Source organism: Microdochium trichocladiopsis (genome assembly GCF_020744255.1).
Source record: "Microdochium trichocladiopsis strain MPI-CAGE-CH-0230 chromosome Unknown B0I36scaffold_5, whole genome shotgun sequence".
In the NCBI taxonomy this organism is placed as follows: domain Eukaryota; kingdom Fungi; phylum Ascomycota; class Sordariomycetes; order Xylariales; family Microdochiaceae; genus Microdochium; species Microdochium trichocladiopsis.
In genome coordinates this window covers 1561895-1589855 of record NW_025763548.1, presented here as the reverse complement: position 1 = coordinate 1589855, position 27961 = coordinate 1561895, and the positions used below count along the sequence as shown (strand labels likewise).

General features: G+C 51.6%; 10 protein-coding genes across 10 annotated transcripts; 7 read left to right on the top strand and 3 right to left on the bottom strand.

Annotated features, from left to right (window-relative positions):
- Positions 1-20: 20 nt before the first annotated feature.
- B0I36DRAFT_288833 (uncharacterized protein) lies at positions 21-2142 on the top strand (the record flags this gene model as incomplete). The annotated part of the gene is made up of 6 exons (XM_046151656.1): positions 21-236; positions 427-504; positions 571-671; positions 826-1067; positions 1114-1723; positions 1789-2142. Coding segments are annotated over exons 1-6 (1419 nt in total), but the record flags the coding sequence as incomplete, so codon positions are not given.
- A 1977-nt stretch (positions 2143-4119) lies between these two features.
- B0I36DRAFT_323093 (uncharacterized protein) lies at positions 4120-4715 on the bottom strand (the record flags this gene model as incomplete). The annotated part of the gene is made up of 1 exon (XM_046153924.1): positions 4120-4715. A coding segment is annotated over exon 1 (510 nt), but the record flags the coding sequence as incomplete, so codon positions are not given.
- A 2045-nt stretch (positions 4716-6760) lies between these two features.
- On the top strand, positions 6761-10779 carry B0I36DRAFT_349186 (uncharacterized protein; the record flags this gene model as incomplete). Its single annotated transcript, XM_046156769.1, has 4 exons — positions 6761-6870; positions 6929-8026; positions 8109-8863; positions 10754-10779. 4 exons carry the CDS (start codon positions 6761-6763, stop codon positions 10777-10779), a joined length of 1989 nt encoding a protein of 662 aa, XP_046012730.1.
- Positions 10780-13602: 2823 nt separating this feature from the next.
- Positions 13603-14427, top strand: B0I36DRAFT_267715 (uncharacterized protein). The gene is made up of 2 exons (XM_046151232.1): positions 13603-13719; positions 13778-14427. Exons 1-2 carry the CDS (start codon positions 13641-13643, stop codon positions 14323-14325), a joined length of 627 nt encoding a protein of 208 aa, XP_046012729.1. The 5' UTR covers positions 13603-13640; the 3' UTR covers positions 14326-14427.
- Positions 14428-15870: 1443 nt separating this feature from the next.
- On the top strand, positions 15871-16419 carry B0I36DRAFT_349183 (uncharacterized protein; the record flags this gene model as incomplete). The annotated part of the gene is made up of 3 exons (XM_046156768.1): positions 15871-15987; positions 16049-16213; positions 16264-16419. The coding sequence occupies 3 exons, from the start codon at positions 15871-15873 to the stop codon at positions 16417-16419; spliced, it is 438 nt and encodes a 145-aa protein (XP_046012728.1).
- Positions 16420-16565: 146 nt separating this feature from the next.
- Positions 16566-17546, top strand: B0I36DRAFT_323083 (uncharacterized protein). Its single transcript, XM_046153923.1, has 2 exons — positions 16566-17217; positions 17275-17546. Exons 1-2 carry the CDS (start codon positions 16833-16835, stop codon positions 17418-17420), a joined length of 531 nt encoding a protein of 176 aa, XP_046012727.1. The 5' UTR covers positions 16566-16832; the 3' UTR covers positions 17421-17546.
- Positions 17547-17777: 231 nt separating this feature from the next.
- On the top strand, positions 17778-20222 carry B0I36DRAFT_409289 (major facilitator superfamily domain-containing protein; the record flags this gene model as incomplete). Its single annotated transcript, XM_046161891.1, has 4 exons — positions 17778-17894; positions 17953-18266; positions 18327-18762; positions 18814-20222. 4 exons carry the CDS (start codon positions 17778-17780, stop codon positions 19888-19890), a joined length of 1944 nt encoding a protein of 647 aa, XP_046012726.1. The 3' UTR covers positions 19891-20222.
- A 334-nt stretch (positions 20223-20556) lies between these two features.
- B0I36DRAFT_243409 (acyl transferase/acyl hydrolase/lysophospholipase) lies at positions 20557-23604 on the top strand (the record flags this gene model as incomplete). The annotated part of the gene is made up of 4 exons (XM_046149982.1): positions 20557-21505; positions 22008-22178; positions 22231-22615; positions 22752-23604. 4 exons carry the CDS (start codon positions 20557-20559, stop codon positions 23602-23604), a joined length of 2358 nt encoding a protein of 785 aa, XP_046012725.1.
- A 260-nt stretch (positions 23605-23864) lies between these two features.
- Positions 23865-26521, bottom strand: B0I36DRAFT_323080 (uncharacterized protein). The gene has a single exon (XM_046153922.1). It carries the CDS (start codon positions 26238-26240, stop codon positions 24108-24110), a length of 2133 nt encoding a protein of 710 aa, XP_046012724.1. The 5' UTR covers positions 26241-26521; the 3' UTR covers positions 23865-24107.
- A 259-nt stretch (positions 26522-26780) lies between these two features.
- On the bottom strand, positions 26781-27719 carry B0I36DRAFT_383912 (uncharacterized protein). Its single transcript, XM_046160979.1, has 2 exons — positions 27263-27719; positions 26781-27217 (listed from the first exon to the last, which is right to left on the bottom strand). Exons 1-2 carry the CDS (start codon positions 27649-27651, stop codon positions 26887-26889), a joined length of 720 nt encoding a protein of 239 aa, XP_046012723.1. The 5' UTR covers positions 27652-27719; the 3' UTR covers positions 26781-26886.
- Positions 27720-27961: the final 242 nt, after the last annotated feature.

Genomic DNA, 27961 nt, shown 5'->3' with positions numbered 1-27961 from the left:
TAAATCATAGTAATGAGGACGGATCAAAATCGGTCGATAGCCTTGCGGACCTGAAGTCATTCATATATCGCGTCGCTTCCAAATTGAGCCGCGACAAAAAGCTTGGGGAGAAACTCCCAGTGGGAAATCTCAGGAAAATATGGAAGAACTTTACAGCGGGCTATCGTAGGGAACGAGGAGAGATCTTGTGGGAGCATGTTATGTTTATCACCAACGTTCGTTCCCAAATCCCTCGAGTCCTTGCAAGCCTAACCAGATCCACAGTACCTTGATCCGAGAAGCGAGCTCGGCCGAGAGTTCAATTTGAAGGGAGACTCCGGACCAAGAAGGCACGCCACTCGGGAAGTGTTCGAGTGGGAAGGGGAGTTTCTGTGGACTCTGGACTGGAAAGTCTTCACCCAACCAATGCTACGAGTCTTGCTCTAGTCCGTCATAATAACGAACGCATTCACGGCGTCACGCATTTCCTGCTACATTAAGTCAAGCTCAAGACCCAATTCTAGCGTAGGCCTCTACTTCAAAGTATGTCGCACCTTGCGAGGCATGGCCCACATGCTAACCTGCTGCTAGGACGCGCGCCTTATTCTTTTCAGAAACGAGGTTGGGAAAGCCGAGTTTGCGCTTGAGACGAAAAAGTCACTGAAAGCACATGATCCTGAATCAAGCCGCCTGTAAGTCTGGACTTTGTCTCGCCATCCTCCGGCACTAACAGGAGGCCAGACCACGCGCAGACGTACACGAGGGCGGACATTGGCCGGCGCAGCCACTGTTCATGAACCCGATGTTGTTCTTCCTCGTTATGTTTTGTTGCAGGGGAGCGCTGAGGGACTTCAAGGGCGTCGAAGGGTTCTTGGAGTTGTTTGATATACGAGCTGACGAACCAGCCGCGCTTCGGGTCATCGAGTGGAATCCCAAAGTCCTTGACCAGCCAATCTTCGCGGACGTTGATGGGAGTATCTTGACGGCATCCAAAGTATCGACTGCGATGCGCGAGTTGGGTTTCAGGTCAGGATTCCCGCAGCCTTTCACCATACATGATCTTAGGGCAGAGAGTCTGACGACTGTTGGTGAGTAACTCTCCTGTTGTTGTTGACGCAGGCTAACCTGTGTCAGACATGGCATCCTATTCGGACACTCAACGACAACGGCTGGCAGGGCATCGCAACAACGCGATCCACCAACAACATTATGCTGCATTAAATCCTGGTGTAGACAGCCAAGCAGCATTCCAGGGCAAACCTGCCAGGCCTCTCAGTATTGCCAGCCTTTTTCGCCAGCTCGAAGTACCATGGGTGGCAGCCTTATGGCAGACCTTGCCCCTGAAGAAGGAGGAAGAACTACTTGGAGAATATGACAGCACACCATGCGCAGAGTCTTGTACCGAGAGTCCCACGGGTGACACTGTATTCCATCCGGAGAAAAAGGCCCACAACGACAGGAAGTCCTTTCTCAAGAAGGGCCTGCAGGACTACTGGAAAGAAACTGCTACCAGAACGGTCATAGGTTCTGAGGAATACTCTTGCAAAGGAGTGAATCATCCATTCTCACGGTTACGCTCCATCCTGCCAGTGCGAGGGCCACTCGCAGATCTGATGGCGATACCAGCAAGGCTTCGAAGTGAAGACGGCAAGACTACATTCAAGCTGCTCACCGAACTCTACAAAAGCACTACGGAGGTGGGCAGGAAAGCACTCTCGGCCTGTGCGTGTGGGAAAGTGGCTCAGTATGGACCCCTCTCCCAGCGCAAGAGGAAACTAAAGAAGCCAGGCGAACTAACCCAAGGAGTAGAGCATCGAATCGTGCGACATATTTGCATGTTTACCAATGCCGCAAGAAAAAGGATCCTTCAGCAGAGTATTGCTGTAGCTGTAACGAATGGTTCTCCGGCACTTCGGCTTGGGACGATCACTGCGCGAAGCATCTCAGAGAAGATTCAATGCCAGTTGAGCTCGCATGGGAGAGAATTGAGCAAACATTCATACCAGGGTATTGCATATTTTGTCTTTGGGATCAGAAACGTTCTGCTTCTCAACGCCTCTTTCAGTTCATGGAAGATAAAGACTGGAAGAAGGAGATCACGAATCACTGGCGGTCAGCTCCCAAAGGTTGCTGCCCCGACCCCCGATGTACGGACAACTTTGGCGACGCAAAAGATTTGATCTACCATCTCCATGACCATCACCGGATTCCGAAAGACCTGCTCATCTCTCTGGAGCAGGAAGCTGAGGCTAGGGAACTCGGCATCATTTTCGAGCATTTCTAGTTAGTGTCAAAAAGAACATCGAACCAATAACTTAACATCCATCCTGCATCGCGAGTTGCCTTTATGACGCACCATATTCAAGCGTATTATCCTCCATGGTGCTCGTCGTAGCCTTGTGGTGCGCACGGTGTTTTGCCAGAGAGGCCTACTCTGGGGCGCGCACTACGATCACCAGCCAGGCCGAAAGGTCTGGGGACCTGGTCCTCAGGACGCCCGTAGCCAGCTTACCCTGCCGCCCGTCCGAGACCGCGCTCCGAGCTGGAGTTGGGCCAGCCTGGATGGGCAGATCAACTACTATGGCACCCGCGCGGGCTACGGAACGGAGTGGATGGAGCTCTTGAACGTCGACATGACACGGGGTGCGGATGAGCCAGCATGCCCTCAACCATCTGGCAGCATCACAATCAGGGGACCCGCCGAGAGAATGCGGTATCTGCCTCACCCCGAGAATGGTGATGTAGGCGGGCTGGTCTACTCGGATGAGACGGAAAGAAGCAGCGGCGGGTATGGAGCCTGCGTGCTCGACCTGGATCGCCACCGGTTGCGGGACTGCCTGGCCTTCATCGTGACAAGAGTGAACGACGACCGATATATGCTGGTTTTGGAGGAGCAAGGTGATGGAACCTTTAAGCGACTTGGATTCAGCATATCAGATAACTTTAACTATGAGGCCGCGAGGTTTGCTGTCACGGACGTTGTCGTTCGGTAGATGCCGTGAGGGGGGCCTTTGGGAAGTCACGAGCTACATCACAATCAGCACATATAATAGTAGAGAAAAAAGGGCGTGTCCTGTCTGGGTTGATAGGCGGAAACACGGGATGGCCCTGATCTGTACTGCCAGCAAGTCAATCAGTGTTGTACTCCATGGATCCAGAAGTTGACTGAGTGGTGGTTGACCGTGTTGGCCTAGAGCTCGGGTTGAGTGAGTGCTTGGCAGACGTGGGGGAGAGGCGTCGTGTTTCTTCCAAAGGGGTTCCTGGGTGTACTTGATTGGTTAGCGTCTCACGAATCCTTATGGGTTGTCACAATGGTTGGCTTGCAAGCGCCGGCATTGTGCAAGGAATATGCTTGCACCTTACTTATAAAGGCTGGGTGGCACCTACCCCATCTGCCAGAGCGTATTGTTGTCACATTCAGCCACATTATGGCCGCTCTTCGCCTCCCCGCGGAGCTGTGGACTGGGATTTTCCGCCTGTGCAGTGCCGAGAATCTCCTCGACTGGGCCAATCAGCCATGCTTCTTCCGGGAATATTGCCGATATCTTCTGTTCGAGGAGACGTACTGGATCGAGCAGTTTCGTTGGGATAATCACGAGCGGTGGAAGTATTGGGCGGGGTGGTCCTTCAGTTGTGCGGTATCTGCAGATCTTGCAACGTTCCTGCTTCAACGTCCAGGTACAGTCATCTCCACCCTCCACTACCGGCTCCCGGCGAGGATGAATGATCCTCTGACATTCAATCAGTCCTGACAGCGCGTTGTCAGATATCCCTGTTCGAAGATAGAAACGGCCAGCCAAAAGCCTGTCGCAATTCTGTGGTGGAGTGTTGCTGGTGGGAGCCCCGGCGCACTGCACAAGAAAAGTCGGTTCGCTGGACTCACCGGCCATGCAATGAGACAGGTGTCTGTCTTTGTGCACGATCCAAAGAATGTCTATGGGACGTTGCGAGACCTTACTACCGGATCGAGGATTCATTGGACTTGCTATGTTGCTGTCGCAGGCGACGTCGAGTAGGCAGTCCGTGCCCACTAGCAGACGGGTTCCATGACTGGTATTCACGTGAGGACAAGGCGCTGTTTGAGGCTGCCCTCGAGGAGCAGAGATTATTCACGGCAAAGACAAAAAATATATTCTAGTAACAGAGTAGCGTAACACTCGATCCACAGACTAGTACTTCAGATTGTGACCATATCGTCGCTATGATCTTAACGTTTTGAAGCGCGACTTCTCTTAATGACTGGTGGGTTCGAACAAAGAACTCAAGCTCCGAGTTAACAACAGTCGAGTTCTGAAGCCTTAGGCATTCCAGATTGCCGGTAACGACTTTCCTTAATAGAGCTAAAGAGGGAGAGTTTGGGTGAAAGTTCCTCATATGAGCCAGGAGGAGTGGCGGGGCAGAGTTGAGATCGAGTAGATGTATCCGGCCGCTAATCTTTATATGCGAGATACATCCGAAATTGTCAAGCAGCCCAAGGATCCTTACGACGGTAGAACCGAAAGAGCGTTCTTGAAGCATCTGTAACCATGCGCGATGGCTAAGATGCTCCGGCATAGATATCGCCTCAAGTCGAAGGTCGTCAGTAAGCGTGATCCTTGATAGGTGTGGTAGTCTGTTTAAAATAGCCTCGAGATCTTTTATGTAGGACATACGCGCCTCTTGAGTTGGTATATCGTTGCCCCAAATTTGTATAGGCGAGATGTCGTCTCGGACAATTCCATCTGGCGTATCGAGTAAGGTAGCCGGCATTTCTGCTTCTATTTCAGTGCTAGTCAACCATTGGCTGCACTTAATAGTTAAGTGCTTTGTATGGCCCACAAACGCTACATGTCGGTCCGTAAATCTGGAGAACTGTCGCAAGGAGAAGACTGAATGGGATATGAAGAGATGTCTGGCATGCTGTAGCGCGGCGATCGTAGCGAGCGGCTTGCAGACTAGTCTTAAATTTCCGACATCTGTAGGCGTTTCCAACTCCTCGAGGATGGCCAGGACTAGCTCGACCGGCAACATGAGCATGGTGCTGATACTGCCTGTTAGGCGCGCTAGAGCCACTAGCAATTCTCGCTGCAAGCGCGGACATTCAAGCTCACTTTGGATCTTGCGAGCCTCTCCATCAGGAAGCGAGATTCCCCCGTCACTTTGATCACTCGAAGTTGCCGGACTCTTACCTGAACTCCTCCTCCCATGCAAAGTCAGTTCCAATAACGGTACATTCAGCGGCCGAAGTTAATGGAGGGTGCCGAGCTTTGATGATTGGGTGCATATTTCAGGCGTGCTAGCAAGGCTGGGTTGCCCCTTGCAGCACGAGGGGCACCCTGTGCTAGCGAGGCTGGGTTGCCCCTTGCAGCACGAGGGGCACCCAGTGCTACCCCACCCACCTGCTAAGTTTGGGTTCGCACAACTAGCGCAGCCTCTAACTACAGCACAACTACAGTAGTGACCACAATCAGTGTCCACTTTATCGATATTAGCTGCGTGTTCCGCACGGACTAACTAGTGTGGCACATTGTGGCGTGCACAGTGCTGGCTGCCCCGCAATAAGTACTCGCTAGAATTGGCTTCCGGTCTACCACAAGTAGTACAAGTTGTCGAGGCATACTTCTCCGTCCTCTATCTGCATTTAGAAACTGAATACAGCGTTACGACTGAGCGCAACTCTTTTATGGGCTTGGTAAGCGCATTTGGTATAATAAGGTTCTGATTCAGCGTCTCTAGCGACCAGTTGGAGATTAAGAGAATATGGGGCCATGAACAGTGCCGAGTGATTAGAATCAAGTAAGGAGAAGCTGATGGTGCTGAACACGTCGTGAAGTCTATATTATTGAGTTGGGCCGGGGATTGATGGTTCAGGCGACCAGCAGGACTTGGAAGGAAGCACCGGTGGCTGACCGCTCGAACCTTGTGGTTATGGCGAACCCGGACGCTGCGCAGTCTGGACGGGGCGTGCCATGTTAGGTGCTGACAGCCGAGGGCAATCAGCGCGTAAAGTGGGCACGAGCCACGCTACTACGCGCGACTCCTAGCCAGATTGCTAAACGTATATCAGACTTGTCCACTCGGGGTCGGGTGCACGCCGAGCTCCCACGACCACACTGTACTGGAGCAGACCGAGCCGACGTCAGGCACCACTCCATGCGGCCTGTCTGAGGGCGAGTGTTGGCGCTCGAAAGATCAAGATCATGGCCGAAATCAGTTTTCATCATATCATGGGTCTGGTCGTGCTGCGATTGCGCAAGGTCGGCAGCCAACTTGTCATGTCTACAGAATAGCTATGGTCGGAACCTGTACGTGGAATGGAATGATTAACTGGGGCTCCTGTGGACCAGTGGTTTCGGAGTCAAGGGCCAAGTGCGCGCGCTTTTCGACGGGCTCAATTGCCAGGAGCAGGCCGCAAGCGTCGGGCTGCGTTCTATAACGCTGAGACCAGATTCCAGTGGGAACGAGATCCGCGATGGAGAGTTTCCAGTGCGTTGTCTTGTCGCGACATAGGATACACCAATGATCAAGGCTAGCCCGTGGTCCATGGCCTGTACTCCTCGGGCCTTCCAGTTACTGGCACCGAAGAGCCTTGCTCAGCCACATCGGCAGGCGTTTCATCCGCTATGCAAAACCAGCCAATAGCGATCGGCAGCGCAGCCGTGCAGCAGGCTATGCTGTCCAGTAATCCGCCTCGTAGGCTGCTTACACGACTGACAATCTGGCCGTAAAAACAGCGCCCCGCAGGATGCGGGGCGACGATTCCTTCGGCCCTCTCGCGCGTCGCCCGCCGGGAACCGCAAAGATGAGTTTCGGGTTCGGTGTTGGCGATTTTATCGCAGTCATCAAGCTCGTTAAAAAGATTCGGACGGACTTTGCAGATGCACCCAAGCAATTCGAGCACATTTCCACCGAGTACGTCACTTCTCGTAGCCAGCATGGCAGTGCTGTCCTGACCGCTCTCGCAACGCAGGGTTCGAAGTCTATCGATCGTCCTCCAAGATATCGAGATATTTGTTTCTAGCGATCACGTTTCCGACACCCAGCAGCAGGATCTGGCTAAGGTCCTCGCCGGCTGCGAAGAGACTCTGAGAGACACGGAGAAGGCCATAGACAAGTACTGCGATCTGGAGAATAAGAGCAAGAGCATTGCGCAGGTAGTAAGAAGAGCATGGAAGCGACTAACATTCGAGCCTGACGACATCCGGGAGCTTCGAAGTCGGATATCGGATGACGTTATGCTACTGAACTCCCTCGTCGGCGGCGTAACGAGAGACAATGTCGCCAGGGTCGTAAAGCGACAAGATCAACAAGTATACCGAGAGGTTCTTGACTGGATTACTCCAATCGACTATGCTGCCCAGCAATCGGACTTCATCAATCGGCGCCTGGCAGGAACAGGCCAGTGGCTGCTCGATTCAAGCGAGTATCAGAACTGGATCGCGTCCGCGAAGGAATCACTCTTCTGTCCCGGAATCCCGGGTGCCGGGAAAACCATCCTGGCTTCTGTTGTCGTGAACGACCTACTCGAAAGGTTCCCTCCCGACGGCTCAACTGCGATTTGCTACATCTATTGCAACTTTCGCCGCACGGAGGAACAGAAGCTCGACGATCTACTAGGCAGTCTTCTAAGGCAGCTAGCGCAAGGTCAGGTCCCATTCCCGCGCAGCGTCATGGATCTCTATGAACGACACAAAGACAGACGGACTCGGCCATCTATCGAGGAGATTCGCACGACGCTCCATTCCGTGACAGCTAGCTGTTCCAGGGTATTCGTGGTAGTCGATGCTCTTGACGAGTGCGACGTATCTAACAGCTGCCGACGGACATTTGTAACTGACCTTCTCCGCCTTCAAACCCAATCGAGGGTGAATCTATTAGCGACTTCACGTTTCATACCAGAGATCACCGAGATGTTTTCCCAGGGCACGAACAAGGAAATCCGTGCAACAGTGGATGACATTGACTGCTATCTGAAAGGCTGCATGCTAAGCCTTCCGAGATTCGTGTCAACCAATATTGATCTCCAAGAAAAGATCAAAGAGAAGATTATCAACTCCGCGGACGGAATGTGCGTGTACCTACTCTCCAGATGGAGCAAGGCTGACTCTCAATAGGTTTCTCCTTGCAAAGTTGCATCTTGACTCGCTTAGAGGTAAACGTTCTCCGAAGGCTATCCGAAGCGCGCTCGACGGATTCGCGACGGGGTCAGATGCGTATGATGCTGCGTACACCGACGCGATGAATCGTATCAAAGGTCAGCTCCCTGAGCAGGAGCAACTTGCATTCCAAGCACTTTCGTGGATCGCCTGCGCGAAAAGGCCGTTAAAGATAGTCGAACTGCTACACGCGCTCGGCACCGAGCCGGGTGCCTCCGCTTTTGATGAAACGAACATTCCTGATATTCAAGATGTGCTCTCCAACTGCTGTGGCTTAGTCACCGTCGACGAACAGACCGGGATAGTACGCCTTGTCCACTACACGACGCAGGAGTACTTTGAAAAGACCCAGAACAAATGGTTTCCAGATGGCCAGACTTACTTGACGGAAATCTGCGTCAGTTACCTGTCTTTCGGCGTGTTCAAAGCGGGGAGATGTCTGAGCGATCAGGACTTCGAGAATCGACTAACTACGTATCAGCTGTACGACTACGCAAGTAACTACTGGGGCGCACATGCCAAATTGGCTACAAGCTACCAGTGGAGCAGTACATTCCTTGAGATACAGTCTCAGGTTGACTCTGCAGCTCAAGGACTTCTGGCGAGAAAGATCTGGTATGCCTATTTCGACTACAGTACGCAAATGCCGATACAAATGACTGGGTTGCACCTCGTGGCCTTCTTTGGAGTTCAAAAGGCGGCTGAGTTTGCTCTCCAGTTGTATGATCATAATGAGAAGGACAGTTTTGGTAGAACACCATTGTCATATGCCGCCGAGAACGGACACGAAGCTGTGGTGCGGCTGCTGCTCGACCACAAGGCCGAGATCGACTCGATGGCTACTGGCAGGTGGAATACTGGCTGGACGCCGTTATCGTTAGCGGCCTCGGAGGGACACGAAGCTGTAGTGCGGCTGCTGCTCGACCACAAGGCCGAGATCGACTCGATAGCTACTGGCAGATACAATACTGGCTGGACGCCGTTATCGTTAGCGGCCTCGAGGGGACACGAAGCTATAGTGCGGCTGCTGCTCGACCACAAGGCCGAGATCGACTCGAAGGACCAAGATGGCTGGGCGCCGTTATCGCTTGCGGCCTTGGGGGGACACGAAGCTGTAGTGCGGCTGCTGCTCGATTACAAGGCCGAGATCGACTCGAAGGACCAAGATGGCTGGACGCCGTTATCGCTTGCGGCCGAGAGGGGACACGAAGCTGTAGTGCGGCTGCTGCTCGACCATAAGGCCGATGCCGACTCGAAGGCCCAAGATGGCCGTACACCATTATCGCTTGCAGCCTCGAGGGAACACGAAGCTGTAGTGCGGCTGCTGCTCGACCATAAGGCCGATGCCGACTCGAAGGCCCAAGATGGCTGGACGCCGTTATCGCTTGCGGCCGAGAGGGGACACGAAGCTGTAGTGCGGCTGCTGCTCGACCATAAGGCCGATGCCGACTCGAAGGCCCAAGATGGCCGTACACCGTTATCGTTTGCGGCCTCTGAGGGACACGAAGCTGTAGTGCGGCTGCTGCTCGATTACAAGGCCGAGATCGACTCGAAGGACCAATATGGCAATACACCGTTATCGTTTGCGGCCTTTGAGGCACACGAAGCTGTAGTGCGGCTGCTGCTCGATTACAAGGCCGAGATCGACTCGAAGGCCCAAGATGGCTGGACGCCGTTATCGCTTGCGGCCGAGAGGGGACACGAAGCTGTAGTGCGGCTGCTGCTCGACCATAAGGCCGATGCCGACTCGAAGGCCCAAGATGGCCGTACACCGTTATCGTTTGCGGCCTCGGGGGACACGAAGCCGTGGTGCGCCTGCTCCTTGAGAGAAACGCTGAGGCTGACTCAAAAAGCAGAAGCAGCCGGACACCGTTATCATATGCTGCTGCGGGCGGGTACGAAACCACGGTGCTGCTGCTGCTCGAGAACAAAGCTGAGGCTGACTCCGAGGCTAGAAGTAGTCGGACACCTCTATCTTATGCCGCCGAGAATGGCCACGATGCTTTAGTGCGGCTACTCTTAGCGCGCGAAGTTGAGGCCGACTCGAGAAGTCAACGTGGTCGGACACCACTATCTTATGCTGCTGCAGGTGGGCATGAAGCTTCAGTGCGGCTGCTCCTGGACAGCAAAGCTGAGCTTGAATCGAAAGACCAGTCTGGAATGACTCCATTAGCTTGGGCAGCCTACAACGGATGTACAGGCCTGGTGAAGCTCCTTCTCTGCGAGCCCACAATTTCCCTTGATTCCGAGGATTATCATGGCAGGACCCCTTTGCAGTGGGCGTTATGGAATAGACATAAGGACGTGGAGGTCACGTTGCTCAATAAAGGGGCATCAGAGCCTGTCGATCTGTATGGAATTCGGACAATGTTCTCGAGTTTGGAAAGGGGAGTGGATTCTTCATAATTCATTTCTGTCTGGTTGAACAAACTGATACTACGGCTCTCTAGCCACTATATCGGCCGTTCTACTTCAGTGGGCACTGCAGGAAACTCTTTAGGATGTTGGAAGAGTACCCTGGATCATGAATACATATCGACTTCTAGTGAATGCTGCATCGCTTTTGTGTTAATGACACCCATCCCATACTGTAACGTTACAATATTACATAGTGATATTTCGCCTCTTCATTCATATAGACCAGATACATCCTCGAGACTATTGAATGTTAGAAGACAAAGTTCTGTTGTTACAAGCCGACCAACACGTCGCACGATCGGACCAAGGACAAGGGCAGGTCATACACGTGGGGCTGGCACATGCGCCAGGATTAGGTAAAGATCTGATTATGTCAGCAGGATGGATATGCTGGATCACTACGTATCCAGGCATAACAGGCATTTCCGGGCATATCCGGGCATGCCCACGGATATGGTAAATGAGCTGAAAGGTGAAGTTTCGATACCAGATACTGCCGGCATTGATTGTCAAAGATCGTAGGTTCACACGGGCTTACCCGACGCTGTTTGGTGTCCGGATTTTGTCCATCGACTGCTACATCACTGTCGTCCATGGCCAGGGCCTAGATCGGTCCTCGTGATTGACAATGCGAGCAGGCATAACAAGGATAGTATTAAGGAGATGTTTGAAGGTTAAGGTCCTCTTCTTGGCCCCATATTCCCGAGCTTTCAACCCTATTGAGGAATTCTTCGCAGAGTTGAAGGCATACATCAAAATACATTAGAATGATGTGACGTCAAGGAGGGTGCTCGTAGAGTATAAATGGGATGATTCGGTGCGTTATTTAAGTCGTCTAACCTTATAAAAGAGATAACGAAGTGAATGAATGGCCATAAAGCCTTTTATGAGCTCTGAGGAACTCTATATTAATTAGTCAGTGCTTGGCAGGTATTCAAGGATCCTATTAAGTGCTCCACGCCGTAAATGAATATCTATGGCAGACTTTAGTACATTCCTGAAACACTATGTTAAGGCCGTTGGCTCCCGGGAAGTCAGTGCGCGAGGTCACTGCAGGCATGCTGGGCTGATTGTGGAGGACTAGGGTGGGCATGAAGCGATAGTTGAAGAACCAATTCAATGATTCTCAGGAGATTGAAGTGCTTCTACCCATTCCTTCACATCTTGAATCCATGACGTAGCAATACCCGGCAGAATTCCAGCGTCACCTTCCTGGAGGCCTGTAATAGTCTACTGCTCGTATACGTACTTCAGATCCAGGCCTCGCTCTAGCGTGACTACGGTAACCTTCTTAAAGCTTACCTTCCAGGCTTCGCAACTTACACGAGAACAGTGCAAAGTGCAGTATCGCATCATCGCCTTATCTCGAGGTTCAGGAATGCGCTACGCCTCTTTGGAAGTAGTTCCAGCCCGTGCGGCTAGTGCAAGGCTCTGCTCTGACCCAGGCCACACGTTGTTGATCTGAATCGGGTAGCTTGGAGAAGAGCCCCGTCTTCTGCACTTGCGGCTATCTTCTCTCCGTCGACGACTTTTTAGGTCCTTCTTGTTAATGATATCCCGTACTTAGTCTGGCACATCGTTTTTAGCTCTTACTTCTGTTACCCTCTTCAGAGTATGCGACAAGCGCTTGCCTAATCTCGCCGTTAAGACCAATATGGGTGCTCTGCTGACCTGGGTCTCGGTAGCATTGGGTTCCCAAGCAAGGTAGCCCGTCACACTGCGTGATAGTGTACACCTTAGACCAGTGATTGGGCCGCCAGCAGCTAGGTCCTGTTCTTGCTCGGCTTCAATCTCTGAGTGCTGTCGACCAGTAGCTCATCTTCGTCGCCTTGCAACTGACCGGGTATGCATAGTCGCAGTCTGGCAGGCCGGTTTGCAGATGAGCGTTACTTCTATCCGCAATTTTCGTCCGCTCTGAAATAAACGGCTCCAGGCTCGTAGCTGTTTCTCTACGTCATCCCATCGAATTTCGAATCCCGGGTAGGTTTTCGAAAGCTTCTGTTCGGTACGATCTGATACGGACATAACTATGTTCGACTCTTCCGGTTTATAATGTTTATTGGGAGGCGTTGTTATTGGGTGGCGGTCGAACACAATTTGTTTCAAAGATGTTTCCCAAATAGCGCTAGGGGCTTGGACCAGGTCTTTTTCAAGCTCTGGAGTGTACATCAATTTTGTTAGCCGTGCTCCTTCGTTTTGAAGTAGTTTCCATGTGATGGATGTATGTTGGTGGAAGCTCGTCGTATGCCAAGTCCTTGTTCCAGTCCTCCAGCTGGAGTAAGCGTAAGCTCGTGCTTCGGCTTTGAATGTTTCGGAGCTGGCTAGCTAGACTTGAATAAGGACCATTGATCTGCGGTGGTCACAGATCGACTTCACAATCGTCTGGAAAATCATAGTCGACACTGTCCATGATGGCCTATCGAGTTGATGTGGCAAAAGACGCGCTCGTAGCGTGCTATCGTGACTCTGAAACATGGTCGAAGTGGGGTGGGGCCAAGAGTGTTCCACAACGTTCCATACGCTTTCATCTCCACTGACCTCGATACCGCATTGTCGCGGTTTTCCGTGAGCAGCATGTAGGGACTTACCAGCCCAATCTCAGGAAAAGGACTCGACGATATGCTTAGGAGGGGTCTTTACATCGGAACAATCTCCAATTGTAGTAAGACCACTCGGGTCGAATGAGATTGAAATTGTAACCTGGCCGTTATACGGTCTTGTTGGCGAGCTATTCGGAACACCTAAGCTTTAGAAAGATGGCACAATCTATCGAGCATCTGCGGCTGAGGGATCCTGCTTCAGCCAGGACGCCTCGTGATGGGGGTCCGCTGGAACATTGGCAAACCCGAGGTAAGCCAGAAACGGTGGTGGCCTTTGTGGACGATACATAGTGCTGGATACTTTCACACAGTCTTCAGCCACAAGTGGGTCACTGTGGCCCGTGCGGGAATACTCTCTATCAAGTTGTTGGTGGACACGGATTGTGGCCGCTACTGTACAACAGCACAGTAGACCAGACATTAAATCGCGGGCGCTTTTCATCCGTTACTGCGTTTACGAGCCCGAGGCCACAACGCCAGGCGCTTCGCACAATCCCAGACGCATGAAATGTCTTCTTCGAAACCAAGTAACTTGGAGCGCGCTAAGTGGAGGAGCACGTGTCGGCAATTGCTCAGCCAACATCTTCGTAAGTAAAGTCTGTTGCTCTGAATTAAGCGATTAGGCATATTCACAATTGCTTACAGAAGAACGTTTGGGCTTAAGCATCCAGCCCAGCAACGTCAGGCTGCATTCCACTCGTGAAGACGGCTATGTGTGGCATTTCATTCCAGAGGTGCAGCACCTATTTGCAAAGAACCTCAGCGAGCACTCTTTAAGAGCGTATAAAGAGCTATGTGAAGGTGTTGGGAAAACCTTTGAGGCGGCGGTCGCCACCTCGACTGAGCCGCTCACCGGACAGCACGTCTTTTCGAGCTCTACAGAGCCAGAGAGACTCAGTTTCGCCAGTCACATCGGTGAGCTGCAAGCTCAGAATGACTTTTTGAGCCAGCAAGTTGAACTTCTCAAGCTTCAGCTAGCCCAGGAAGCGCAATCACGAATAAGCGTCACTGAGAAGCTGACTGAAGTTCAAGAGAAGTCAAGAGGTATGCTTCAGAGATTAGAAGCATCAAACCGCCGAGAGCAACGTTCCAGGACTTTGATAATCACATACGCTCAGGGCTTGGCTCAGATCGCCAAGATTCTAAATGCCATGCAGAGTTGTCCTGGTGTCGTTGAAGAAGGGTCAAACTAAAGAGCTTGCCTTGGTTCAGCCCATCAGGCTGGATGTGTCACTGAGTATTCTAAAAAAAGAAAACATCAAACCTCAGCGCGCGATCATACTCGTGCATGCCATACTTATCTTTTCATACCATTGGTTGTTGCTAGTTATGCTACTACAGTCTAGAGCTGTGTGTCGTTCCTATATATAGCTACATTCTCTGGGTATAAGTTGACCACTCTCCGCCTTTGTGCTAGCTTTCAAAAACAATCAAACTCAGACTCCGTTCGAAAGACTCGTATAAGTCGCGGAGAATTATACTCGAAATCATGTCTGATTCCGACGCTCTCCTCAATGATCTTCTTTCGAGGCTTCAGGAAACCGAAGAAGCTGAACTCCGCAACCAACTTCACAACTTGGAGACGACGATCTCCCAGCTGCATAAATGCATTGAATTAGTCCAGAGACGCCATCTCCTGAACGCCGCACTATTGAAAAACGCTTCGAAGAGCTTGGTTTTATTATCGTCAGCGATTAACTGCTTTGGAGGTAAGGCCTCAACTGCCGAGAATCGGCTGGCGGCCTTTTGGGGCATCATGAAAACGCGTGAGGAGAATGTATTTGAGATGAAATCTTTGGATAAGTAGCCAAGACAAGAGTTCGAGATATACACCAACACACTCCACAAGTAAAGAGGCTTTCGTACAAGAAATCGCTATGAGTCAGATAATCCAGGAGACTGCCCTATCTATCGTGCTATCGAGCGCAGAGACGTAATCAAACAGGTGTCATGGCTCTAGAAGTGTTTAAGACGAACCCCCCGACGGCTCTTGTAGCATTTCCTGGAGAAATTCAGGCTTCTTCATGATTTCGAATAGGCGAACAAGCGTGTTGCGGGAGTTCTGGCTGTGCACTTCCATCTCTTTTGCCCACTCTGCGAGCTTTCCCACAGTGTTAAGGATGTTAGCTCGCTCAATTTCCAAGTCACGAACCCGATCTGCAAGTGACTGGATTCGCGACACCAATAAATCCGTCATGATTCTGGAGGAATCTCCACATTTTTCGCAAGCCGAGTTCAGGCTCGCTGAACAACACCACGGTGGTGAGGCGTCCGGTGGCAGGTAATGGGGCAAGAAGGCAGCATCCCCCAAGTCGGTCCCATCGCTCATTGAATCGTGTGCCAGATCTGTCATTTCCGGCCACGGCTCTGTCTCAAGGGAGAGGAGTTGCTCAAGATCGATATCGGGTGCTGCTGCAGGAGGGAAGGCCAGGGCGTCTAGGTCCTCAAGCAGAGCCATGGAGCAGTGCTCCTGCAGATTTTCAACCGGGCAAGACATGTTCTGAAACTGGCTGGTGGTATAGCTCTTCGATACGTTCGCACGTTCTGTAAGCCGAACAGTCTTGTGGATAGTTGTCCTCTTAATGGATGTCGGGTAACTATCACAAGGACGTAATCGAGAAGTGGACGCAATGAGGCTCGAAATAGCTGGAGATATATTCGGAGACGGCTGTCACGGACCGAGGTCTATCCGGCCCTGCTAATTTGATGGAGGTGCGTGGGACACCTGATTTGCTGTAATGGATGGGTTGATCAGGGGTCAGTGGCCTCACAGCCTCTCCAGATTTAGGGTGGCTCAGGTCGGTGCAAGCCCCATGCCCATCACGACCAACAATATAATGCGCAGGCAAGATGGGGTAAGAAGGGTTCCAAGGATCTGTGGAGAGCTAACACGAGATGGACACACGTCGACTACAGGTTATGCGAAAACGCCGCGCGCGATCATTGCGCAATAAGCTGATGGAGTATGCAGCTCTTTTCGACTTGAAAGTAGCCTTGATAGTACAAGACGCAAAAACGGGTGATTACGAGGTCTTCCAGTCTAAACGAAACGAGAACTGGCCACCAGCTATTAACAGCATTGTAAGTTCTTCAAACATAAGTGAGTAGCCATAAGCTAACTTTGTTGAAAGCGGCCCAAAATCATCCACGATATTCACGGAGGGGACTCCAGCCTCAAGATTATCCAACGCGAGCTCAACAGAATGGAGAACACTATCAAGCAAGCAAAAGTACCTGAGCCACCCCAACCACCAGCTGACTGGCAGGGTGTGAAGAAATTGTCTTAGTGTCATTTTAGAAGCCAAGCAACGCGCAGCACCGCGACTATCCTATATTTAGCTTAAGGAAGCTGTAGTTCGAAGGATAAAGTCCGAGATCAGCCCACGCCTCTATGTGAATTTGGAGCCTTCTTCTCAACATCCTGCCCACTATGGCGACAAACAACCCTTGTGCCAGTTATTCGGTCGTTGCAATCCAACATTCGTTCACCATTCTCTTCGACTGCGACGCCCGTGTTCGCTTTGAGTTTGTGATTGACATTCCGGAGGCCTGGACCTATCACATTGAAAGAGACATTGTCGTCCAAAGTTACTCGACCTCCGATAGTACCCCGCCGTGTCCGCATCAGGTCGACTTCGACAACAAATTTGCTACATGGTGCCTGGCGACTCAGCAAACTCCAGTACCATGCTGGCTGACCATGCATGCTGACGTGCACATCTCTCTGTTTTCCAAGGCGACCCGCCAGTGGGCTCGATGTATCCGGACAGGCTCAACCCTCAACCAGCATCAGCAAGGGTTCTACACGGCACAGCATTTCCGTGGTAGTCCGCTTTTGAGTCTTCCGCACGCACCCGGTGTCCCGTACACCGGGTGGTTTTCTGCCGGCCACGCACAGTTTGCACTTCCGGACAACACAACATTATACAGTGGCTCAGCAACAACAGCAAATTTACAGTCCAAAGGAAGCCCAGCAATCTCAGACCTGAACAGCACACCGAACATTGGCTTCTCAAGCCTCAATCGAACCGCGATCGCGCCCGATTCTGGTCAGCACGAGAATTCAGTTGGTACCCATTCACATGCTGTTGTTGTCAGTCGCCCATCTGATAGCACTTCACTTCAGAGTGCAGACAACTCACATGCCGCGGCTGAGAACACCAATGCGCCCGACTTGAAAAGTGTGTCCCCACAGGTTTCGATCAATAGGGATAGTCACTCGCCCATTCCAGGACCGCCGGCTAAGAGACCGAGGAAACTTCTGCCAGCGACAAACTCAAGTGCTTGAGCACGCGTAGTAATTTCCAAAGTGGGAAGGATGTCTTGAGGGTGTCTGTGAGGGTGTCTGTGAGGGTGTCTGTGAGGGTGTCTGTGAGGGTGTCTGTGAGGGTGTCTGTGAGGGTGTCTGTGAGGGGCTCTGTGAGGGGCTCTGTGAGGGGCTCTGTGAGGGGTCCTGTCAGGGGTCCTGTGAAGGTCTGGTAAGGAGAATTGTGACGGTCGTTCGTGACGGTCGTTCGTGACGGTTTCCTCTAAGCAAGCTCATCCGCGATATGTATGCTCCTGGTTTTCCTCGTTTAGAATGAAGAGTCAGATGATTCCAGCGTGATATCCATAGGGCGTATTTGTCGCAACTTAGCTTAACGCAATGGGTCGCAGTACAGGATTTCGACCAAGCGCGCATCAGTGGGCCATCATGGCGATGCTGTCTGTCATCTCCCTTATGGTCGCTCTGGATGCAACTATTATCGTGACTTGCCTTAATGTAAGTATCACTTGAATAGGTGACTGCACACAGCTACCAGAACTCACACAGAAGTTAGGCAATGATACACGACTTGAACAGTACAAGTACCGAAGGCTTCTGGATTGGGACATCATACCTACTCTCGAGTGCTGTGACAATGCCATTCACAGCTTCTCTGAGCGACACATTCGGACGACGACCAAGCCTGATTGCTGCACTGCTATTCTTCACCGGTGGCACTCTTTTCTGCAGCTTGGCCCCTAAAATATCTGTTATGCTGGCAGGTCGTTGCCTGCAAGGCATTGGAGGTGGTGGCATAATGGTAATTACCACTATGCTGTTTACTGACCTCCTAGAGCTCCGCGACCGTGCCAAATACTACGGATTGGTGTAAGCATAGCAACTTTGCGTCCGATGCTAATGCTGAAGCTGACTCGATCGTGTCTCCAGTCTCGCCGCTTGGGCAATAGGCAATTGCATTGGTCCAATACTAGGTGGTCTCTTTGTAGACAAAACGTCATGGCGTTGGGCATTTCACGTGATGTATCCTTTCTGCGGAATCGGCCTCCTGAGCATCCCTTGGCTGCTCACGTTTCACACACCTCCAGGCAGTCTGAAAGCAAAAGCCAGCACGGTCGACTGGCTCGGAGCGATACTTTTCGTTTCAGCTGCGACTCTCCTGCTTGTTGGGCTATCCTGTGCCGGCACCGTATACCCGTGGGATGCACCGTTGACGATCGTGCTTCTATGCCTGGGGATGCTGGGACTTGTTGGTACTTTTGTTTGGGAACGCTATTATTGCGCCGCGCCATTCATGAAACATACCCTCTTCCAAACTTATAGCCAGGTGGCTGCCAATATCTGCGGAGTTCTTCAGGGAACGATTGTAAGTTGACACTCATCATGCGGCCTCATGCATATTTGCTGATGCGAGTAGATATTTGGACAACTTTATTATGTTCCACTATACTTCTTGGTTATTAGGGGCTTCTCACCCTTGAACACCGGCGTCTGTCTTCTCCCAGTGACCTTCACCCTGGCGCCTACGTCGATCTTAGTCGGGAGACTCATTTCGCAGATGAAGGAATACAGAACCTTCATCTGGTGTGGATGGGCAACGACAGCTGTTGGATCAGGTCTCCTAGTCCTGTGGAACTCAGAAACATCGACTGCTCAATGGGCCTTGACGCTGACTGTTTTAGGGGTCGGGCATGGAGCCGTTCTGAACTCTCAAGGCTTCGCATCCCAAGCGTTGTGCAGACATGGCGAAGAAGGCGCGGCAGCTGGTATGTATGCGTTCCTTCGGCAGTTTGGGATGGCTCTTGGTGTAGGCATCGGTGGATCCGTCTTTCAGAATTCGATGGCTAGCGAACTATCTTCAGAAGGACTACCGACTCAGCTAGCGAACGACATCAGTGCAGCCGAAGCCTTCCTTGCAGACTCACCACGGGGCAACGCTGTGGTCTCTTCAATATTTGGAAGCCTTCTGTACGGCTTCCGATATGTCAATATCCTCTATACTACCCTTTCACTTCTTGCCTTCTGTATCAGCGTTCCAATCCAAAAGGGCGATATGGACAAGGGCATCAATACAGAGCACTCATTGCAGGACTTGCGACCATCTATAAGTCACCCGTGGAGCCGTTCGCGGTACCAGAGCTTGCAACATTCCGCCGAGGCGCTGGCAGCGGCACGTGTTAATCTCAATTCCACGCAAAGTCCTACCACCCCTCGCCGACTCGCAAAACGAAGCATCCGCCATCCTTACTTGGAGATTCCGTATTGTGAATCCCCGGGCCCGGTCTATCCAGCAGTCAGCCAAATTGACTCATACCACCCGATGCCTACTCCCGTCTCGTCCCCCGAGTTATATCTTGCCTCGAGACAGCCTGTGGATCATCTGAGCCCGAGTTCTCAACCAGCCAATAGCGGTAGCGGCCGACTTCCCATTATCGAGGAAAGCAAACGCGAAGCTATTATACCACAAAGAACCACTATTCAGTATTGGATCTAACGACTATCGTGGGTTTCGGTCCAATGCGGGGAGGATGTTTAACCGTAGTCCATCGACTCGTCATATCTTGTAGTGGTTTACCGGACAGCTCCACCAGTGGTCGACGGAGATCATCAGCGTTGTCAGGCAACTCCGACAACATGCAATTGCCCTTGTCAGTTGGCGATACCATTTGTGATTTAGATTTCTCAAGGACTTCTTCGCTGGGCACGGTACTAGGATGGTAGTAATAATGGTGGTAGTAATGGTGAACATGGATAACTCCTGTAGTTGTGGATAGTTGACAACGTCGGTAAATGTCATCAATCCCATCGTAGTTAGGTCCCTTGGGGTGATCTCGATGAAAGCCTTTAGAGCGGAATTTGCCGCACTTTGTGCAGATGTATTGCAAAGGGATAGCCATGTTGATTGTGAGATGATCCCAGGAGATTTCGTTGTGTGCAGACGGCTGTTATAAAGCCGTTTTTTTCGTGGCAGCAACTGCCGGGAGTAGCCAAGGAGCCACTTTCGGATGTGACAAAATTAGAACATCTAAAAAAAGGAAAGCTACATCCGTTTTCGGTTCTCTCCATGACCTTCGATAAATAGGAACTTGCTTCCTATTGTTCACTCAATCATTTGACAGACATTTCGAGGAAGGGAATGTCAAGAAGTCGACTCAACAAAATGAAGTATGCCGCAAGATCTTGCCCTCACTGGCTGTGGTGTCTTCAGGAGGAAACCAGCACTACGATTGTTGGCACAAACCGCTTAGAGGAGCTGACTGCCCACTTGCCTCCTGACAGTCCAGCCCCTACGATGCTCCTACAAGTTGAGTGTCACCAGCGATCCATGCGAACACGAAAACACACAGGCTTCACAGAGGGTATTTGCTTAAGTCCTTTGGGGGGGCATGCCCCAGGTGCTCTCCTTGTCAACGCCGTCATTGGCGATGCATATGGTTCACGACCTCCGGGATGTTGTCATTGGATCAAAGAATGCCACCCCAAGTCATGCTTTAGCAGGACTGGGGCTGGATCTACCACCTTTTTTAACCTATTGTATCCGTTTGTCGATGTGCTTTGCCTGCGCGTACGCAAGGACGAGGACATCAGAACCATTGCCAACCAATTGGTGCTCTGGACCGGAAGTCCAACGACAAGACCACTTTACGCCCCACGACTGATCATCGAGTTCTGTGGAAAGAGCTTCGCCAAGAAAGACATTGAAAGACTGGTAGCAATGACCGAGGGTATCTTCGGCCTGGGCTTGCTGAACCAGCTCGCTCTATTGTTCTCGGGTGTCGCATACACAAAAGGCACGCGAGGTTTGCCACAACTCGCCGTGCGCGCCGCCATAGAGGTCCGTGAATCGCGCCGACAATCTCGAAACCTTTTCTCAGTCGTTCATTGGGTTGAATTACAAAGAAGAGCATTTGCGTCTATCGAGAAGTTCCCTCCGGGGATATTTGACTGCGTTCAAGCAGCCAGAGAAGACTTTCCAGTCCGGGCCTCTATGGTTACCCATTTTCTCGAATTTGTCAGGAACATCAATTGCTGGGAGCAGCTCTCTGATTTCGCAGTACCTGTTATTGCCTCAAGTATATTGGTGGACCACTATACGCCAGGCATGCACTGTAAGTTTCTTTGGCTTCTGCGCCAAGTCTTCTCGTGCTCGGTTAATGAGGCTGTCATGGCTCTCTATTCCTACTTACTTACCACCTCTAGTGTTCGATCCTTCTGAGGTGTTCAACAAGCTATACAGAGCCATGTGCCTCAAAATCGCTGAAAGGGCTTACGAAATGATTCAGGCATCTCCTGACTTACTAATGGACGACAGCTATCTCACGGAATTCTGCCAAGCTGTAGAGGGAAACTTGAAAGTGTTGTTCACCAAGCTGACCGAGGGGAAGCGCGCGGCTGCCATTCACGAAGCTTTACTCTCTTCTTATAAGGTTCAGTGGGCAGATGTTAAAAGCAGCAAGACCTGCTTCACTTGTCTCTCGACTGTCCCGCAGCGCACAATGCAATGCGGCCATGGAATCTGCGATGCGTGCGTACAAATATATGGCGAGTCAGCCGAGTCAGATCCGTGGCTATTCACCCTCGCGAGATGTGTTCTGTGCCAATCACATTTAGGGCTTGTTTTGAGAATCCATCCGCCAACAGCTGGCCATGGCATCCTCTGCATCGATGGCGGTGGTGTGGGAGGCATTGTTTCGTCAACGATTCTTGAACTCGTTGAGGATGAACTCAATCTTCCCATCCCAATCCAGGATCACTTCAGCATGGCTTATGGTGTCAGCGTTGGTGAGTTTACATTCCTCGGATTGAATTCTCTCAGCACTGACTTCTTCCTGAGGCGGTCTGGTCGTGCTCGCTCTCTATGAGAACGGATGGTCGGCCCGAAAATGTACACGAAGGCTACAAACCTTGGCTAGGGATGCTTTCACAAGCCCCGTTGTCACGTTTTTCGGTATCTACTTTACCTTGAAATGGCTTCAATTACTGCTTTTCGGCCATCTGTATTCCAACCGTGGCATCGAGAAAGCTTTACAGAAAGCTTTTGGGGAAAAAAGGCTCATGGCTCCATCTTACGCAACCACGAGTGGCACAAAGTTTGGGGTCTTGACCACGAGCACCGAGCGACCCTCGACATATGTGTTCGCCAATTACATTGGGCCGAGCAGTCAGAAAAAAGGATACTCTATCGCCCAGAGCTCTTTGGACACACGTACATGGCAGGTGTAAGTCGAAAGTTACGCCATCATTGTTTTCAGACTGACTAAATACCCGTAGAGCTCGAAGTACATCGGCGGCTCCTGTGTTCGTGTTCTCAGAACCACCCTTCAGAAAAAGGTCTATGGCTGATCATATAAGCAGGTACTTCTCTCCTAGCAACATATCTGGACTAGGGACCTTCCAAGACGGCGGTGTGCTGCGCAACAACCCTACTCTGGTCGGCCTTTCGGAATTTTCTGAACTGTACGCGGATGCTAAGCCGGACGTCGTGCTCAACTTGGGAACAGGGTCCACGATGACAACCACGTCGCCGAGAAGTAGACTCGGGAGGATCCTGGCACGAGGTTGGCTAGGGCGACTTATTCTTGCTTATCTATCATTTCTTCAAGGAGACAGAACATGGGACGATGTTGTGGGCCTACTCAGGAAACGTCCACAGGACGGCTTCTTCAGACTAAATGTTGCTCTGAGTTCGGCAGTCGCTTTGGACGACATTGGCGCCATGCCGTCGCTAAGGTCACTCGTTCTCAAGGACAAACCTCTCAAGGCAGCTGTAGGGGAGCTAGCCCATCGACTTTTTGCGGCACTGTTCTATATGGAGCTTACGTCTGCTGCCAGCTGCTCTTCTTTCTCCAGTCGCGTTGCTGGCGTCATTTTATGCAAACGCAAAGCACCTGATTCCGCCGTTGCATCGATAATTGCGCGCTTAACGAAGTACAACATATATGCCAACGGGCAGCGACTCGAGAATCAGACGTTGGTGAACGTAAGGGGCGATATTGAAATACAGCTCGTCACCACTACAACCCACGATATCAGCATAGAACTTGAGGAGATAGCATCCGGCTCACGCTTTCCAATCAGCGGGTCACCTTTTTCACTAGCTGCCCTTATCAGGAACAGTGAAGCGACAGCAGTCTTCGGGAAGCGGTTACAGAAAAGGAGAGGTGACCGTATGTACGGACCAAGCGTAAAGCGCCGGGCAATCTCATGAAAAATCTACAACGACGGCCCATGCCATGCCGACCGATCTTGCGCCTCAGAAAGATCGACCACATCGACGCATGTTTGGTTGTGGATCTTTCCACAGCCGAGGATATCTGACCAAGCACAACACAAGCATTCACTTCATGCATGGCCATTTCGATCGACCCATGGCTTCCCAAGAGTGTTCCTGCCTCGTCCGCCCTGAGCATATTACACATAGAGCAGCCACATAGCTACCACTAATCTCAACAGAGGAGGGATCTTTGGTCCGCTTCATACCTCGCCCATTCAGCGCCTCAACCGCCCTGATGTCAAACACTCATGCCCAAACCCGCCTCCGATGCCAGAGAGGAGCTTAGACGCTACGACGAGAAGCATGGGGATGATGAACATGGAGCGGGGCCACAAGATGCGGACAGACTCGTTGACTTTGCATTGGAAGATACAGCGAGGCCAACGGACCCCTCCTTGGACACTACATACATTGACCCGCGCATCCTACATAGCTCGCTAGGCAGTAACTGAGGGACGACCTCTGGACTTACAATCTGATAGTATCTTCCCGATTGCTGTGCTTGACTTTCGTCCATTGCGCTCGAATAAATCGTCCGCAATTTGTGAAGCCGTGCCCCTGCAATTGCAACGTAGGAAAACCTCCTGCCATGCAGGCTGGCTAAGTTTCACTCGGAGAGTCGACTGCTCAGCGGCCTTCACACCCCCGTACTCGACCAGCAGCTCTAGCGAGTGATATAATTGGCGGAATGTGTTCCAGAAAGGCTTCTGTGGTGCATGCACGAGCGTTGTCACCAAGGTGTCGACAAGCGTCATGACTGGTGTGAGACCTCCTCGACTCGTTTCCAGAACTCCTACACCCTCTTCCAGCAAGCTATGGATTGCTAGCGGGCTTGGGAATGTGCAGGCTGTGTGAAGGAGTTCAACGCGATCGCCCTGGCCGATGAAAGGCAAGATCATTCTCAAAGGGGGCACGTTGCATCTATAAGAACTCTGGACGAGGTATCTGGCTTCGAGCATTCCAATCTTAGCATCGCCAAGAACTAATGCATTGAAGATCTCCCATTGGTGATGACAGATGGCCATGTAGGGAAGCTGGGGGAAGAGTGCGGATTCGTTGATATTGGAGCACTTTATCAACTTCTCCATGACAAGGCGTCGAGTAGAAGGGCTGGGGATAGCTCCTTGCGATGGCAGTGTAATGACGTTGATGAAGCAGGTCTCGAGTGATTTATCGTCGACGACATTGAGACATAGATGTGGCCATCGACTAAGCAGCTCGTAAAGAAGTGGTGAATCCGGGAATTGCGACGCCTGTATGTAATGAGCAGACTCTAGCACCGGATCATCAGTTGACATTCGGTCAAGCAGGAACTCGATTGATCCAGTCCGATGTACTCGGAGTGCAAGCTGGGACTGAACGATCCTAAAGAGCAATTGCCAAGAGGTTCCGGCACCGCGAGACTCAAGCCAGTTGCACACCTTATACTTTTCCGTTTCGAACGCTCTTATGTATGGAGACGGCGTGGAGATAAGACAATGTAAAGGTTGGACCCGGGTCCCAGCTTCAATAAAAGCTTGCAGGACCGCAAGTACGACAGCTTCGTCCCTCTTTAAGTCTCCACAGAACTGTGCCAGGGCGTTGAAAGCGAACTCAATATGCCTGTCAGCTCCAAGAAGAACTTTCAGGGTTTTGACCAAGGGGGTGGGTTGACGGCAGTAAATTAGCGCTGAGGTCATTGGTATGAAACCATTAGTTTCCTCCAAGGGAGAAACTTTCGCAGCCAACAGTTGAGCCACCACCTCATACAAGCCGCAGCTTGCGGCGTCATTGATTGGGGAGACGTCGTTTTTGTTCCTGGTAGGGACTGCCCCTAAGTCGACGGCCTTTCGGATGAAGTCCTGTCGGAATTCTGGAGGATCGGATGCATCGCCATCCAAACTCGACTTGCAGGCGTAGCAAAGAGCTGAACGCATTTCCCATTCCTTGTCAATGCTCTTCTCCATTTGTGGTGCAATATGAATAGCCAGTTCGAAACGGCCGTGAATGACGGCTGTATGTAGAACATTGCAGCCATTTTGCCATGTTTCCTCGAGATCGGCACCATGGCGAAGGAGCAGTGCGATCATTTCGACAGCACCTTCTCTGGGACCCAGAGCGCAATACCATAACGACGGCAGATTGTTGACCTTTGTGGTTTTCACGTCCACACTTTCTGACGCGAGGATCACCTCGACGATCGGAAACACACGTAACCAGATTGCCACCATAAAGGCTTTAACGACAGCGTCTTTGTTGAGGTGTGGTTGCTTGAAAAGCTTCTTGAATGTGTCGATAGCAGACATTGATTTGCTGAGATCCTTTTTGGCGTATATCGCCGAAGCCAAAACGGCCAGGTCCAGCGGTGTCCATTCCCAGGACCCGGTGCAGTTTCTCGGGGCTGGCAGCGTAGGCAAAAGACCCGGAACGCGCGCAGGACAGTCGGCTTGCGCTCCATACTCGAGCAGGTTGTCAACGAGTGAGGCTTGACCCAGGATAGCTGCAAAATGTAACAGAGTCCACATCCTCATGCCCGTCCTCCTTCCGCACAGGAGAGGCGATATCAGCTGGTAGTCACCCCGCAATGGCATCTCGGGGACTACTTTGAGGACGGTATCCTCCCCCCAAGTGTCCGTGGTTGGCAGCACGAGTGAAAGGTCGATGGGTGCAAAGTAAGACTTGACGATCTGTTCACCACGGGGAAGTAACAGCGAGATTCCCTCCGCGTTGCCTTCAAGGACGTGATAGGCTAATTTGAACTGGATGCTTTCTTCCGCGACGATCTGGTCTATGAAGCGCTGCCTGTAATGCCGAAATCTCCAAAAGGTTGAGCAAGTGGCTGAAAATCTGAGGCAGCAGACTTCGTCCAAGCTATCAAATAGCAAGATGACCAGTTCGCCTAGGTTAAAAAAACGAGACGTAGCGGGAGTCGGATCGTTGTCCACACGGCGATGGTCGCTGGTGCCCACCAGCTGTCGTTCGTTGCTGCCCATCGGTTGGGGTTCGTTGCTCATTGTCGGAAGCGAGGCGCTTTGGAGGTAAAGGTGTCGGATGGGGGTCAGGTCGCTGGGAGGGAGTGTTTGACATGCTTGTCCTGGGTGGGCGGCAAGGCTTTCATATCTGTCGCTAAAAGCACTGGAGCCATCGGACTAATCATTGCCACGGGTACCCCTGCCCTGGGTGTACGTCTAAACTGCATGTCGCTTCAAGGTACATGATTCTACTTGAACCTTAAAACTAGACAGCGGTTGACAAGCTCTCCATCTGTTTCTTGATACAGTCCCTCTTCAGCCGTTCCATGGCTTCTTGAACCCCTATTCCTGGTCTCAGGTGCCGAGCTGCCCTCCAAAGGTCAGGCAACATAAACTCAACCCAATCCGCATCGCACCGGCTCCAGAAGTTGGAAACCTCTAATGGTTCGAATACCTGAGCTTCATGCTCCTCGGAGAGTATATATTCCCAAGCCCGTGTCTGGTAATGGTCTTCCCCGCACACATTTCTCCAAGCTCGGTGAATCTTCTGAGCTTTGCGAAGCAGGACTTCCGAGGTGCTTTGAGAAATAAATGTCCTGAGATGTGTCAGCGGTGAATAAGCTCGAGGATGAAAGTCCTACCTCTTTGTGTCTTCATTAGTGAGTGGTGGATCGGGATCGCCCAGCGCCGTATCCAGACGTTCCGTGATCCATTCAATAGCGATGCATTTCTCGAGATTCCAGGCAAGCGCGGGGACGAGCGAGCTGTATTCGCGATGCTTGGCCCAGATGAAAATGAGGTTGTCATTGCGCACGGCCCACTGTGACACATCTCTGGGAGATCGCCGACCTTGCTTATCCAGTAGTTCTATCTCCTCCACGGTCAGGAAGCTGAGGTCGTCACTAGTGACCACCACCTCTTTGTGTTGGTCCTTGGCTGATATGGGGATCCGGGATTTAATGTCGTCGCCAATTTGCACATCATTGGTGCTGTAAACCAGATCTTGGAGGAAACACGTCGTACCCTCCATGTTGAGTACTGTGACGAAGTTGAAGCCACACAGCAAACACCTTCATGACATGCTCTTCTTATATAGACCTTGCCGTGTAGGTAAGCAGAAACAGCCTTCACAATGACAATGGAGCGATTGCTGAAGGCGGCAGACGCGGATGACGGTTGGTGCGGAGCTATTGGGGTTCCTGCATGGGTTGGAACCCCAGAGGAGCACACATTGCGAGCTCGGCACACGGTGCGAGCTCATGCGACGTGCATGAAGTGTGCATGCGCTGATGTCTTGCCATAGGTACCCTAGGGTGTACGGTTAAGCTGCATATCTTGTG

Coding starts and splice junctions, on each gene's coding strand:
- B0I36DRAFT_267715 (XM_046151232.1), top strand. CDS start 13,641: ATGTCTTCTTCGAAACCAAGTAACTTGGAGCGCGCTAAGTGGAGGAGC. Junction 13,720..13,777: donor ATTGCTCAGCCAACATCTTC/GTAAGTAAAGTC, acceptor AATTGCTTACAG/AAGAACGTTTGGGCTTAAGC.
- B0I36DRAFT_323083 (XM_046153923.1), top strand. CDS start 16,833: ATGCATGCTGACGTGCACATCTCTCTGTTTTCCAAGGCGACCCGCCAG. Junction 17,218..17,274: donor AGTTGGTACCCATTCACATG/CTGTTGTTGTCA, acceptor CAGACAACTCAC/ATGCCGCGGCTGAGAACACC.
- B0I36DRAFT_323080 (XM_046153922.1), bottom strand. CDS start 26,240: ATGCCATTGCGGGGTGACTACCAGCTGATATCGCCTCTCCTGTGCGGA.
- B0I36DRAFT_383912 (XM_046160979.1), bottom strand. CDS start 27,651: ATGGAGGGTACGACGTGTTTCCTCCAAGATCTGGTTTACAGCACCAAT. Junction 27,218..27,262: donor ACTAATGAAGACACAAAGAG/GTAGGACTTTCA, acceptor GACACATCTCAG/GACATTTATTTCTCAAAGCA.